Source organism: Argiope bruennichi, chromosome 2 (assembly GCF_947563725.1).
Source record: "Argiope bruennichi chromosome 2, qqArgBrue1.1, whole genome shotgun sequence".
NCBI lineage: Eukaryota > Metazoa > Arthropoda > Arachnida > Araneae > Araneidae > Argiope > Argiope bruennichi.
Window position 1 is genome coordinate 133,770,570 of NC_079152.1, and position 15,324 is coordinate 133,785,893.

The 15,324-nt window shown below is 28.5% G+C and overlaps 1 protein-coding gene across 1 annotated transcript; it reads right to left on the reverse strand.

Annotated features, from left to right (window-relative positions):
• Positions 1-983: 983 nt before the first annotated feature.
• LOC129961556 (NADH dehydrogenase [ubiquinone] 1 beta subcomplex subunit 2, mitochondrial-like) lies at positions 984-10,240 on the reverse strand. The gene is made up of 3 exons (XM_056075044.1): positions 10,049-10,240; positions 3,314-3,437; positions 984-1,163 (listed from the first exon to the last, which is right to left on the reverse strand). The coding sequence occupies exons 1-3, from the start codon at positions 10,141-10,143 to the stop codon at positions 1,089-1,091; spliced, it is 294 nt and encodes a 97-aa protein (XP_055931019.1). The 5' UTR covers positions 10,144-10,240; the 3' UTR covers positions 984-1,088.
• Between the last annotated feature and the right edge of the window lie 5,084 nt (positions 10,241-15,324).

Consider the following 15,324-nt stretch of genomic DNA (forward strand, 5'->3'; position numbering starts at 1 on the left):
TCTTCAAAATAAATGGAGGCTGTAATTGAAGTGTATTTTTATTTTTATATTGTCAAATAATTAATAATTTTTACTTTGTGTATTAAATAAAAAAAAAATACAAATTAAATGTAAATGATGAATATTTTAGAATAATTTGTTACAAAACTATCTGATGACTAATAAAAATTTGTTCAGAATTCATCAGGGATGCAGTTATTGAAATTTTTATAATTAATCATTTTCCAAAAAATTGTCTGATTTAAAGAAAATATATCATGGAACTAATCAAAAAGTAACTTCCAGTATTTCAAGATAGCAAGTACAACTCTTTCTTCATACACTACTTGAAAACAAAAACATAAAGCTATTATTGAAAATTTGCTAAAAATCACCGAGACTCATCCAAAATACAATTGGGTGGATTGTATTAATAAGTTAAATATCATACTATGGTACAGAATTAGCCAATGATTATTCCAAATAAATTAATTAGCCATTTTGAAGCTATAAAAAGAAAAGAGATACTTTGAATGTAACTATCATTTTCATACAAATAGCAAGATAACCTTTTTACCAGCATCATCTTCTTTACACTTCTATGTCACATTAGCAAAGAATGCTGGACCCTTTTAAAATTTATTGTGTTATAGGTACATATCACAGTAGAAGCCTGTGTTAAGCCCTGTGCCTTTCGTCTAAACAATTGTATATAAACAATGATATGTTATTTTAGCATATTAAAAACAGAATGACAGGAGAAGAAAAACTATGCCAGCTGTCCAAAAAACTATGGAATCTTGATTGATATGGAATTTCATGCATACAAGAAAAGCTTATTTTTAAATATTAGTTCATTTAGATAAAAAATTAAAGGGCTTCTCTTTCTCTTAAAACCTATAAATGAATAGCAATATTAGATCCTAATTAATAAAAATAAGAATCTCTTATATGTATAAAATAAGAATTCTAATTGAGAATTTTATAAAATGAAGATAAAAGTATTATTAAAATTTGAAACAGCATGTGAGCTTATTTTTAATAATTTCAAAGCAAATTTAACAATTTACTAATCAGTACGTATTTACAAAACTATTCTCGTACAAATTTCAATCTAAATCAACATCTACAATTCCGAGCTCTGCATCAGTCCATTTTTCAGGTTTAGGATAATCAAATTCTCCCTATAAAATATAAATAATCGTGTATTAAAAATAACACTCAATCTTCCAAAGGCATTAAAAAATTATTTTTCATAATGCATTTTTTTATTTTATTTCCAGGTTTTAAAAAATAAATTAATAAAAGATACTATTTGAGAGAAATAATACATTTATAAAAGAAGAGAAATAATACATTTATAAAAGAGAGAGAAAAATAATACATTTTATAAATTACATACAACTCAATGACATCAAAAAGATAAAATCTATTATACTATTCAAGTTAAATAAAGTAATTACATATATAAGATGCAGCCATACCTTTTTATAAGCAATTAATATAACTAAAGATATTTTAGGGAACTAAATTTATAGAATTATCTCTACACAATTAATTGGAATTTAATTCATAATTTTGTCTAAAGCTAAATTTAAATTTTTGCAAGAGAAAAATCTCAATCATAAATTTTTCAGTACAATATGGCTTTATTTGAATGGATTGACATTCTCTTATAATAATAGAAGATTCAGTAATCATATTTTAATACTTCAAGAAGACGATTATATTGCTAAGATTCTGTAACTGCTGAAATTTAATGTTAAAAAATTCAGTGAAAAAAGATAATTTGAGAGTTTTGATAAATGATAAATGTCCCAAAGAAGATGCAAAGAAATTTTACTACAAATAAATAACTTCTAATGAAACAGCATTACATATAAATAATCCCAAATCCTTTCGTGGAAAATCAACAAAACAAATAAAATACTTTTCTTTTTTTTCTCCCCTCTATAAAATATGAAGTTGACTTTTCATGAGGTGAGGGACCTAACAGGATACTAAGGAATTTTTTTTGTTTGTAATCACTTTCAAAATGATAAACTTTGGAAATAACTATTAATATCTAATTAAAAAGTGCTGCACATTTTATACTTTTACCATATTTAAACACTTATATTTCTATATAGAATAGAACAATCTCAATATATTTCTTTAAAAAAAAAATATTTTTTTAAAATGTCTTTGTAAGGTATTTTACATAAAAAATTGACTGCAAGCATTTTTAAATAAAGATGTTCAAGAAATATAAATTTATGGAATTATTGTTCTAGACTGAATTTATTAAAAAAAAAAAAAAAAAGAAAAAAGAAAGAAAGAAAGAAAAAAAGAAACCAGGTCCTGAATTTAAACTGGTCAGTAAATGAAAGAATTATTTTCAAGAACTCTTTTCTTAGAAATACTGCAAGCTTGAATGTTCTTAAAAACGAGAATTTTTTGGAGTACAAGTTTTTTCGTTTCATTGTGGTAAATATGAATATTCTATCAAGGATTTATTTTTATTGACCATAATTTTACTAAGATGCATTTATCCAATTAAAAAGAAAAAGTTTATAAAAAAATCTTAAATACAGGCAAGATGGATGTTGTTTTATTGCCCCTCAGAGGGTTAAATTCACTCACAAAATTTAATGTTAGTGAATCTTTACTTTCTGCATTTTCAGCAAATATACATACAGATACATTCTTTATCACAACAGCTTCCAAAGACAGAGTTTTCATATTGTAATCATTTTTAATCAATACTACCTTAGATATTGAGTCCCCTCCCCATTCTTTTTTAATTGATGCATAACAAACACAATAGTAAAAGTTCTTATTTTTCATATGTATTTAGTAAAAATTTTGTTTCAAAAATTTTCATTTTTATTAAATAGAATCAAGTAAGTGAGAAGATCAAAACTTTTTTCTTTTATTCTATATGACTTCACCATTAAAGTATTTATCTTCAATATGCAAAAATCTGCATGGATCACTTAAAAAAATTATTTCAAAATGATAAATGCAACAGGACAGACTGTTTGATCCATGCAGTTCAAAATAAAAACAAGAATTATACTATGTTATGCATTGTTTCATTTGGCTAAAATAATGAGCTTCAGTGCTTAGATTTTCCTAAAATTATTACCACTAATAACTACCATTAGTATTTTTATTCTCTCTCTCTTAATATGTGCTCATGAATTCAATGTAACAAAAGATTCTTTTTTGTATTTTATAATTTTATGTTACATTTCTTTATGAAACCTCATACATATCACACAATACACCTGACAAAATGCAACATATATAATAATATCTATGTTAGAAAATATTTTATTAAATTATTACATACTGCAACATGTCCCCATTGGTACCACATATGCACAAAAATCCACCACCACATAAAGCAATTTAGTCCATCAGCAACATAAAATCTCCATTGCTCTGGCCTCACTGGTTCTTGACGATATACCCAACTGTAAAGATTTTGAATGGTATGGTATATAAATTTTGTATAAGAATTTATATAAGAATATTTGCTATATATATATATATATATATATATATATATATATATATTAGTTATTATTACTACATATATTAGTTATTATTATTACATATAACAGTATACATTAATTATAAGAGAGAGAAACATGTAGCTTTAAATTTGCAAGAAATTAAAACGCAAGAGACAATCAACAAATTGGATTAGGACACCAAACAGAAACCACTTGTTATCCAACCAATGTGCATTGTTTTGTACAATGTTATAATATTATACTCTTTTCCTCTTGTAAAATATGAAATTGATTACAAAATATTTGACTTGCATTCAGTTAGCATGCTTGATTCCATGCAAATTATTACCTTTCAAATTATTGAATAATAAAAGCAGTACGACATAAAAAAAAATGAATAATGTTAACAAATTTGAAAAATTATTTTAAAGCACAAAATTTAATAATTTAACTTTAACTCTCAACTTTTTATGTCTTAAGTATTCCACTTTTTATATCTCCTAAGTGAATTTCATTATTAATTTCAAAACCTTTGTTATACATCATCAAAAAAACAGACTTGCTGATATATAACATGGAATCAGAGACGAAAGTAATCAGCAATTAATTCAGAATTTCATAAAAATAATTATTTTTGAAAAGTTTCATTATACTTATAATTGTACTTGTTTGAAAATGTTATACAGTTAAAATAAAACTGATTATTTCAGTAAAAGGACTGGAGATGAGAGCTTGTACAACATAGAAATGCCATTTTTTAAATAAAAAATAAAATTTTATATTTCTGACTTTATTTCTCACCATTAAGTATTCCACTTTTTATATCTCCTAGGTGAATTTCAATATTAATTTCAAAACCTTTACCTTTATTCTTGCAAAAACACAAAAGTGCCATAAAAATTATCAAGAATATTCTTTGATAAATTGAAGAAATATAACAATGAAAACTTGATGGAAATTTAAAAAAATTATTTCAAGAACAAAAGAATACTTATCAGTTACAAACGTTCTCATGATCTAATAACTCCCTCTGCCCAAAAATTTGATCTGCCTAAGATACAGTATTTAAAAAAAAAAATGAATTGCCTTCAAACAAACTCCTTTTATTATGTTTACTTTATATACATATATATTTTAAACAAAACATTAAATTTATTACAAAGACTAGCATAATGTGATCCAGATAAAACAGGGAGGTGCTGGAGGCTTCCCGTGCAAAAACTAAAACACAAATCCTGTGCACATACTTTCAAGAGTATCAGATCTTGATTTCAGAATTAAAAGAAGTTTAGATTTTGGCTGATAGGACAAAAGGGAAGCTGTGATAAAAGTAATTTGCATAAAATTAAAATGAAATGCTTCTATCAAATAACGATTGGAGAAAGTCATTATTTCATTAATTTAAGAATATAGTGATTTAGTGAGAATAGAATCACTTCATCAGATCAAGCATTTCTCATCAAGCTTTTTCTAGAAAAATAACAATGCCATCAAAAACATAACTTGTAAAAAAATTCAAGTCTCACAACTCAATTCTTCTATTGTAAAAAGTTGCGAGATCCATGTAATACCAAGTCGGTCCATTTATTTCAGTCCCTACTTAAGGGTCCTTCTGTCTTAAGTTATTACGTAATTAGCTAACCTAACAACATCTTATAGTGATCATATCAATATTAAAAATCTTTTATGGTTTAAATAAATAGATTGACTTGGCCATCGCATGAAAACACAATGCATCTTTACATTAAATTAGATTACATTAACATATTATATTAAATTAGATTGTTTAGTGCGATTGCCAAGTCAATCTATTTATTTAAACCATAAAAGATTTTTAATATTGATATGGTCACTATAAGATGTTGTTAGGTTAGCTAATTACGTAATAACTTAAGACAGAAGGACCCTTAAGTAGGGACTGAAATAAATGGACCGACTTGGTATTACATGGATCTCACAACTTTTTACAATAGAAGAATTGAGTTATGAGAGTTGATTTTTTTTACAAGTTATGTTTTTGATGGTATCTCATTTCTTTTTGTAGATAGTCCTTTTCTTATTTTTGTATGTAGTCTTCCCCTTTTTCTTTTCCGGTACAACTTCTTGAGATTCAGGTACAGTTTTTCTCAAAGCCCAGCCCCTGTCTCTATGGGTTTTTCTTGTAAGCTTGATGTTACAATTTTTGACAAGTCTGGACGGTAAATGCTTCTTAGTCTGTTGTATTCACAAATTGAGGATTCCTCCGCTTTAATACTTCCAAAGTCGACATTTATTAGATGTAAGCCATCCAGACTTGTAACTCTCGGAAGTGCCACATAAGCTTGACCGGATGTGAACGCTGCAGAACCGATATCCATCAGTGCATTATTTAGACTTAGACCCTGACTTTTGTGTATAGTTATAGCATAGGCTATACATATGGGAAACGATTCGGGATGAACATAAGCTCTATTAGTAATTTCAAATTTCGTTTTGACCGGACTAAGCTCGTAAACATGTTCTTTATTAAATGTAATGTATATTTTCTTAATTATTTTTTGTGTTTTCCGGATCAACCTTTACTCTTTGCACTATACCGATAGAATCATTAACTAAACCAAGACTCACGTTAATATTTCGCCTTAATATGACTTTTGCTCCTATTTTTATAATTATGTTCTCTTCCAGGCCTGCAGTCATAGAAGAATCGTCTTTATATTTTTTTATGCATTCACGAGCTCTTTTTGTTAGATAATTGGGGAAATTTATGCTATCTACAGCTGTGAGTTTTATTTTGGGATGTGGAAGAGATTTAAGCATTGCAATATTTAATTGTTGACACATGTTTTTTGTAGATAATGGGCAAACGGTATCATCAGGAAATTTCCAGAGGTGTTCAATTATTTCAATTAATCTGTTTTCATTTGAATTGGATTTGAGAGTTATTAATCTAGTCGAGAGTAAGTCGCGGTCCTTTTGTGTAGTCACACCTAATCTTATTCTATTTAGCATTTCAACAAAGTCAAAATCATTGAGCTGTCGCATGTTAATTGTAAGTTCATCGTATATGAACAGTTCAGTCCACAGATTCGGTACACTGAGAGAACCTAATAACTTGTTAGTTTCAGCAGTTGATAGTTTTTCAAAAGGTGATTTTTCTCTTACCGGCGGACGCTAAGATCTCCGAAAACTACAAGATGTTTTTTCCAAACTACCCATTCTGATCGTTTCTTGTGTCGAATATTTCAGATAAGCGTAAATGAATATATGTTAAAGTAACATTGGATATCATCGATACTTCGTCTATTATAAACAACACTACTTCTTTCAAATCTGATCTCAGAACTTGTAGCACTTCATCAGAAAGTTGTTTGTACTTTGGTGTTGCTTGTGTTCTACATGCAGCTGCAATAGTTTATGTATAGCCAATCTATTCTATGTATAGTCAGCTATTTCTGTTGGAGTACTAACTGCCACTTTTTTTTGTTTAAATACGTCTTTACCCAAATTTACAGAGTTTTTATTAAAAAGCTCTTTCCTGTGCCACCAGTTCCACTCACAAAACAGCGTAAAACGTCAGCGTTATTATCAGTTGTGTCCCTTTTATTTGTGATCATATCGAAGACTTTTTTTTGATCGACATTAAGTTTTGCGATCATACTTTGAAGATCAGTTTGCTTTCTTCTACCAGATTGATTCTCTGAAAGTCACCCATTGCGTTTGCAGCTTCCACAGCTTCAAATTGAATTATTTCAAATTAGATATTGTTACAAACCTGTAATTTTGAGATTTATTAATTAATTTTTCCCAGCGAGAATAATGTCATTATATGAAAGATCGTTTTACAGTAATCTGTATTGGATGCTGCCTGATGCCGAGCCAGTAATAAACTTGGGGACCATTTGGCGACGAATTTGCCAACAAAATGGATAATGCTCGAAACTTCGAAAAATTTATTGATCCGTCCATTATTACACGCATATTTTAGTTTTTCCTTGATTTATACACTAAACTCTAATTGTATTCTAAATTTGAAGCTTCTATGTCTGCTAGAAGTGCCTTAGAGTTTTGATGATCAGTCAGTCAGTCAGTGACAAAATTCACAAACTTTGACTAGTTATAATTCTTAAACTACTGGTTCAAATTTAATGAAATTTGAAATATACTGTGTATATATAATGCCTGCTTGGTTACTGAAAATTCAGGCCTCTAGTTTTATCCGCAACGAAGTTATAGGGGGCCGAAAATGGCCTGAACTGCTTCGAGAAAAGGATAGTACGGCCGTGCCGCTTGTTTTTGCTCGACTTGGCGGGGGCACTGCCGTGCCCCCAGATGCTTCTATCATACTTAAGACACTCAACAAGTGAAATGCAAAAGTTTGCTTACTATTCTAACTTTTGCCTACATACTTGATTGATAACTTGCCTACTACTATAATTGATACTACATTTAGAAGAGTTGGACTTATAAAAAATCTAGAAGAGGTCATAAATTATAACGCAGAGAGAAACAACAATTCCAGTTGTATTAATGCACATAATAAGAATACCCATGCAAATACGTTTTCAAAATGAAGAGCATATTCATATAACAATGCCATTTCTGTCTCTATTGCTCAAAATATGACAAAAAAAAAATTTCTTCTCAGAAAATTGTATATTCAGGAGAGTATACACACAAAATATGTTTGTGACAGCCCACAATTTTTGCATGGGAAGTACCTAAAAATTCCCTGTTTAATTTGGGTCACTTTGTATTTACAAGTCATCTTACATTTCCAAACTTATTAAATAATTGTACTTGTAATATTACCTTTTCTTCAACAATAGTAATGTCTAGTGAACATTGAAACAATATACATCAATTATCTAACAAAAGTTTGACGATTCATACCTTATTTCTGAAGAAGTATTTCGAGAGAAATTCACTGAAGGTTTAAAGATAAACAATTTTGGTGGTATTCTTGGGGGTATATATTGTTGAATTAAATATAATCTTATTTTAATCACAATAATTTTTAAAAAAATTTAGGGGGAAGGAGCAATGATTATATATAGATCATTATTTTTTTTCATAGAAACATAGCTGAATCATGAAGTTCTGAACGTATTTTCTCATATTAAATGAGAAAATTAAAATTTAGCTAATTTAATTTCCTCTATAGAAATAAAATTTCTGATTTCACAGCAGTTTTTTTTTTTTTTTCATTCACTACAATATTTTGGCTAGTTTATCATGCATTTTACCAATATCTAGGATGAACTATGGAGTATTTATAATACAAAAAACACATAAGGGCCATTTTACTGTTTTTTTAAAATTCTATTTTCTTATTTGAAATGAAAGTTATTTTGTAAATGTATTTTTCAGTCACACAAATGAAGCTTTTTTCTACACAGTTGTGGATAATATTTCATAAGAACCTTTTATACTACACAGGATAACACAATGGCTTGTTATAATATGATATGTAATTACTACATAAGAAATCCTTTATAATAGAAACTATTCTGTTATTTCACTTTCAATAATAATATTTATTATAAATCCAAAATTCATAATAATGATAATGACTCATCATATTCATTATAATAAGAACAATTTATGGTATTTCAAACATTCTTTTGTGAGTAATTGATTTCAATTCCATTTATAATATAAAATTTTGAGATTGAACCAATTAAATATATTAAATCCAAAATATTATAGTATTGATCTATTCACAAAATAAAAGGTATTTGAGTATTAATCATATGCCACCAATTATCACAAAATAAAGATGTTAAATTTATTGCAAACAGCAATTAATCATCAAAAATGACATGTTAGTCTTGTATAATTTGACTATGTTTGCCAAAGACATGCTGTTAGTACACAAATAAAAAATTTTGTTCATCACTGACATTTTTTGATCAAATACTACTTTAGTTTTGACCAGTAATAAAGAAATTATCTAAATAATTTCTTTTTGATTCAATTATTCTGCCCTCATTAGCACCTATAAAACTGATATAATTGGTATGCAAAATATCAAATTATATCATGAAGATATTATACTGTATCTTGTGCTAATAGGAAAGTAATATTGTTTATGCCCTCGTTTAGATACACGCTGTATTTCACACACCATACAAGTTGCAGAAAGAAAAAAAAACCTATGAAATTTATATAATAAATCGTTATAAAAATACTTTTCGGTGTAGGGTTTTACATAGACGAAGAAAAGATAAGGAAATATTCTGTGAATCTCCTTCTTTTTTTTCTAAGTTCTACACTTGAAAACGAATGTAGAACGAAAATGGATATATACACCTTAAATTTTCCAATATACAGATATAGTTTAATTTGTAACTGTTATGAACTAACAATTATGCGAGTATAATTATGATGATCAGCATCAAAATTAACTACGTAAAAGTATTATTTGTAAAATGTTGAATAAATTACATTCCTTCACAAATATGATTGAATTAACCACTATAAAAATACTGCATTAATAAAAAATATAAAAGGAAGAAGAAAATTGGGGAACTGTCGAAAATTTAATAACGGTGAAATGTTCAATGAAGTACTTCAAAAATACAACTCACTAATTTGTGTGACCATGTCTTCTCGCTTCTAAATTAGCAATAAATTTTTTTCCTCTGGAAACTTGAGTTAAAGCACGTAAAACGCGAGGTAACATGGTTTCGTTTTCAAATTTATATATCTTTTACTTTAACCGATGGTAAACACAAATGTCCTTTCGTGTTTACCCTTAGGCCTTAACCATGCTTCAAATTGATTGATTGGTTGGCTGTTGATTTTTAAAAAATAAATAATACAAATCTGGCAGCAGACAAAATGAAGATAAGGGATCCATATTAGTGCTGTCATTTCTTTCTTTCTTTTTTTTTTTCCTTCATTTTGACTCTTTGTAGGAATTGGCAATTAAGTTCTACAATCTACTAGAAAATTGGATCTTGAAAAATCTTTGATATTCATGCTAATAAAATTCTTGATGTTATAAAATCCGCAAAAATACATCGGAAATGCTAAAAAGTTGGTGTTGATTTATGCTTCAAATATATCTACAACGAACTTTGAAGAAGAGAAATCATATCCAAATTATAGGTCTTAAAATGAGAAATATAGATGGATATTCCTTTGTTGCTATCACTTTCAAACGCAGTTTCTAGCTCTTTTTAATTCATCTATCAACATTAACTAACTGTAAGGTATATAGTATACATAAAAAGCAGTATAAATACATTTATTTACGATCTTAAAATTAAAATAATCTAGAATATAAATAGAAGTCTTTTTATATAAATGAAAAGAAAGCAGGACTGGTAATTCACTTTTCCTAAGTAGGACACTACTATATTGTAATGTTGTAAAATTTAGAAGAAAAAAAATATTATGAAATGTCGCTTAACAGCATTAAGATAAAGTAACATATAAAGCTTTTATATATTAATTAATAAAGGGATCTGATATTGCATAATATAGTTTTTTTTTGATATTCAACAAATTAGTTCCTAATATTATGAATATACTCAAAATTAATTCTAATGACCTATTAGAAAAAGGAAAAATATGAAATTTTTATAGACATTGTTTGATTATTTTTTACTCTAACTTCGTTGCTTCTGTTTATCATTTGCTATGACATTCAAACTAAGGACCATTCAGTTTGCTAACGGCATCTTATACCCTGGAGCAGGGAGACCTTGAAATATTCACCTTCAATTATGATAATTACATGTCTAGCAGACACCTCCGATAGATAAGAAAACCTCACGGAGGAAGGAATGATGTGAGGAAACTTTGGTCAACACAAAGCGCATTAGATCCCGATGGATCTATCTATTGTAGGTGCCGGTCTGGCTAGTAGAGATGCATAATCCACGATTTTTTCAATAACAAATGATATTGCTATTGTTATTTTTAAATATGCGTTCCAAATATCTGTTATTTCAATCATATTATTAATTAAAAATTATTACTTAATATTAAATATAAAATTTATTAATTTTAATTAATAATTAATTTACTAATTTAATTAACGTGTGATTGAATTAATTCAGCTTACTTCTTAAATTTTATTTTTTTTCTCAAAACTATTTATTTAATTTATTTATTAAAGTGAACCATTTTCTCGAAAAGATGAGTTAAAAATACATGTCATTTCTTTAAAATGTTTACTTTAGTCCTATATTCTACCAATAGATGGCGCCAGCAGTAAGCAGAGTACATGTAATCAAAGTCAATCATGTCACGAGCAATTAAAAATGATCTGTATGGTATAGTGCATCATCAAATACGAATATCGGTCACTCCCGTAAAGTGGGGCAGTGACTTCGCACTTTCCAGCGAAGCCTCGCACTTTTCGGTGAAATCACCGCTGCGATAAATTTCAGCGATATGCAATTCAATGATACGATACGATAATTCCAATAACCGGTCCGTTCACTTTTCAATCCAATCACAGATTTCTTTCGAGAGCTTCCATTGGACAGATCGTATCCTCACCGCTCCGGCAAATTTCAGTGATATCGTATTGATTGTTAGTTTCTATCGTGATCCAAAACTTGTAATTGAAATATCATCAGTAAGATCGTATGAAGGATTTGAATCACACCCCTCTTTGAAAAGTATTGATCACTTGTATTTGTGACTTTTTGATATTGGTTACGTAATAACTGCTCTGAAAATATTCGTCATCCCTACTGGCTAGAAAGAAACATAGTGCAATTCAACATCCAGTTGCTCTTCAAGATTGTGGCTTTTCCTTTTAATTTAATTACTTTTTTTACAATTTCGACTTAAAAATGTGTTTTGAAGTTAAAGATTAAGAGGTTTTACTCATAACTAAATTTTGTGATTAGAATAAATTATTTCAGTGATGTTCAAATGTAATAAAAATGTTCATATGTTTGAGATATTAAGAACATTACTATTATTCCGAAATTAGTTACCATTTTTGGCTTTAATTTAATTCATGAAAATTAAAATTTCGATAATAAGAAAAAGTTAAAATAAAATTCTCTGTAAAACAAAAGTTGTTCATTCTAATTTCTTGAAGGTTTGCTTAAACCCTCATGAACTTAACATGTTTTATTTCGAGAAGGTTTTGGCATGTTTTATTTGGAATAGGCTTTGGCATGTTTTATTTAGAATAGGCTTTAGCATGTTTTATTTAGAGTAAAATTAGGTCGAAAAATCTTTCAAAAGTGCAATTTTTTGTATATCTATCATAAGTTAATTTTTATCTTATAAAATACAAGAAACAAAGATCTTCTATTAGTAAAAGAAAAAGCATCCGTAATACGATACCATAAAGGAAACATTCTTATGTTAAGGGGAGATTTGATGAATGGAGGTTCGAACGACTGATAAGTTGGAATGAAGAGTGCTGAATGTTTTTTCGGAATATTTATGTGAGGACCTATATATTTGTGATAACTCTTTCCATTTCTTTCATTACAGGTCATTTTTTTCGCGAGCCTTCGAAGATGTAGCTGTGTACATAAAATGCTTTGTACGCTGCGTGATCTCTAATTATCCCTCTTTGTTGTGTATATAATAAATGTGGTGTCTAAAAGAGCTATGATTAGGTTCTTATTGAAAATTTATAAGAAATAAGTTCCTGTTAATGTTTGCGAAGAGAAAAATTTGAAAGCATTTTGAATAAGATGCAAGTAATTTAAATAATAAAAAAGAAAACTGATTTCCAAGTGTAACTATCTGAGATCACTGTATTGCGTGTTTTCTTACATTAGTGGCTATAGCTTTCCTTTGTTCAACTATTAAATGCGAATATATGACATTCCAGCAATGAATGATTCTAACACTTCAAAAACAGATGGATTGATATATTTTGATTTTATAAAAGAAAACACAGCCATTTATTTTTTAAAAGCTCTTCGAAAAAGAAAATAGTAATCCATAATACCTTTATCTTGCCGGAGTGCTGCATATTGTAACATTCCCCGTTTCCCAGTACTGATAAGACATTTAAAGCCAGCTGTGTCGTCGCTGTTAATTACTAAACTCCCCGAGATAGCCATAATTACTAAACTCCCCGAGATAGCCAGATGGTGGATCTTTTCACCCGGGTGGTTTCGCATCTGTTCATTAGCGACTACAATGAAAGACCACATGTGAGAATTCCTAGTCCAGGAGATATTGATAGTACCTTCAAAGAGAAAGGGGTGTCTAAACATCTGGATGCTAAATGTTTCTCATTGTGAAAGGACTATGATAACTCCGTGTTCCAGAAGAGTCAGTTATGAAAGGTGCATCACGAAAAGGACCTTCCCACGACCGACTGGCGCCGCTGAGGGAGCATATTGCTGAACCCCGATTGGCCGAAAGAGAGCTCAAATGATCAATGTAAATTAAGAGGCGGAGATTGTCGCCGAAAAAAAGTACGGAGATTTTTTTAGGGAGAGGAGAAGAAACGAATTGCAGGCAGACTGTTGGACTACGCCCACGAGTTCGGAGTCCGAGAGCTACCCCTGGAGTGGTCGTGTTGACTAACAACCTGTTAGTTCCCTGTGGTGTTATTTCTCCGTATTGATGGAGAACTGCGTTTCAAGATAAACCTTCGACTTCGACTGTTGTGTCTCCTACTACAGATGTAAATAACTATTTATTTAACGAAGATTAGAACAAGCTGTTCTTTGTATATATAGGGCTGTAAAATAAAGAATTGTCTGGAAATTCTGCTTCGTTATTTGATCAGTCTAGACCAAGACATCACAATATGAATCGTATAAATAAGATGATTGATTATAGAGTCTACACTAGGAAATAGCTCCAAAATGTTCCCGTGAAATCTTCTTCAATAGATCTGATCAACTTAAAACAGTTGAAAGTTCAAAAAAAATATATGAAGGACTAGTTTCTGCCACATTGCACTCCCTTTATTTCTTGCAAAAGTTTTGTGTGTGAAAATATTTTTTAAAGCCAATTCGGACCTTTAATCTGAAAACTATGGCATCATTTAGGCTTATTCGTCAGTAAGATGCACACAAAATATGTATTTAATATTGTCAAACGTTCATGAGCATAAACCTAATAATGAAAACAGTAAAAATTACTGTCTCAAAGCATTTTTGAAAAATTACTAAAATTAGGGAAAGAAGACTGGAACGACTGGAAAATTAACTTTTTGTATTTCCAAGAATTATAAAAATGATCATTGTCCAATTATATTCTCCGAAGTTATGAAGAAGAACATTACAACTCTGAATAATTTTTAATTGGGTATCTAATTAAAACCTTGGAAACCCTTTTTTCTTCTCACAAGTCTTAGTTTTAAAAGAAATTATAGTTTTTTTTTTAGTTTGAAGAATTTAAAAAGTACAAACTATTAACTAAAAAAATATTTATAGAAATTAAACAGAAATATTTCCAAAAGTTGTTTTAATTAAAACAAATTTAGTACTAATATTCAAACTTTTATTAAGAAGAAGTTTTTTTATTTTTTTTTTATTTTAAATATGTATTAATTTGCATCGCCAAAAATAATAATCAATTATAATTGTGAAAAAAAATAATGATAATTGTGTTATTATTCTTTAGTGAAGAATCCAAATTTGATTTCGTTAAGATTTTAACAGAAGATTGAATAATAAATAATAAACACATCATAAAATATCGTCTAACAATCAAATTCAATTGAAAATATTTATTAAATTTGACTATTAGAGCTTTGAGTATTATTTTATTTTGTTATAAAATTTAAATAATGCTACGAAAAATTATTTCCAGCATCAATGCAAGGCATTTTATCCGAAATTATGTTACTAATTGTTCGTTTTCCATTTTTTCTTGTCTTTTGATCATGCAATATTTATTAGACCGATGTTATATTGAA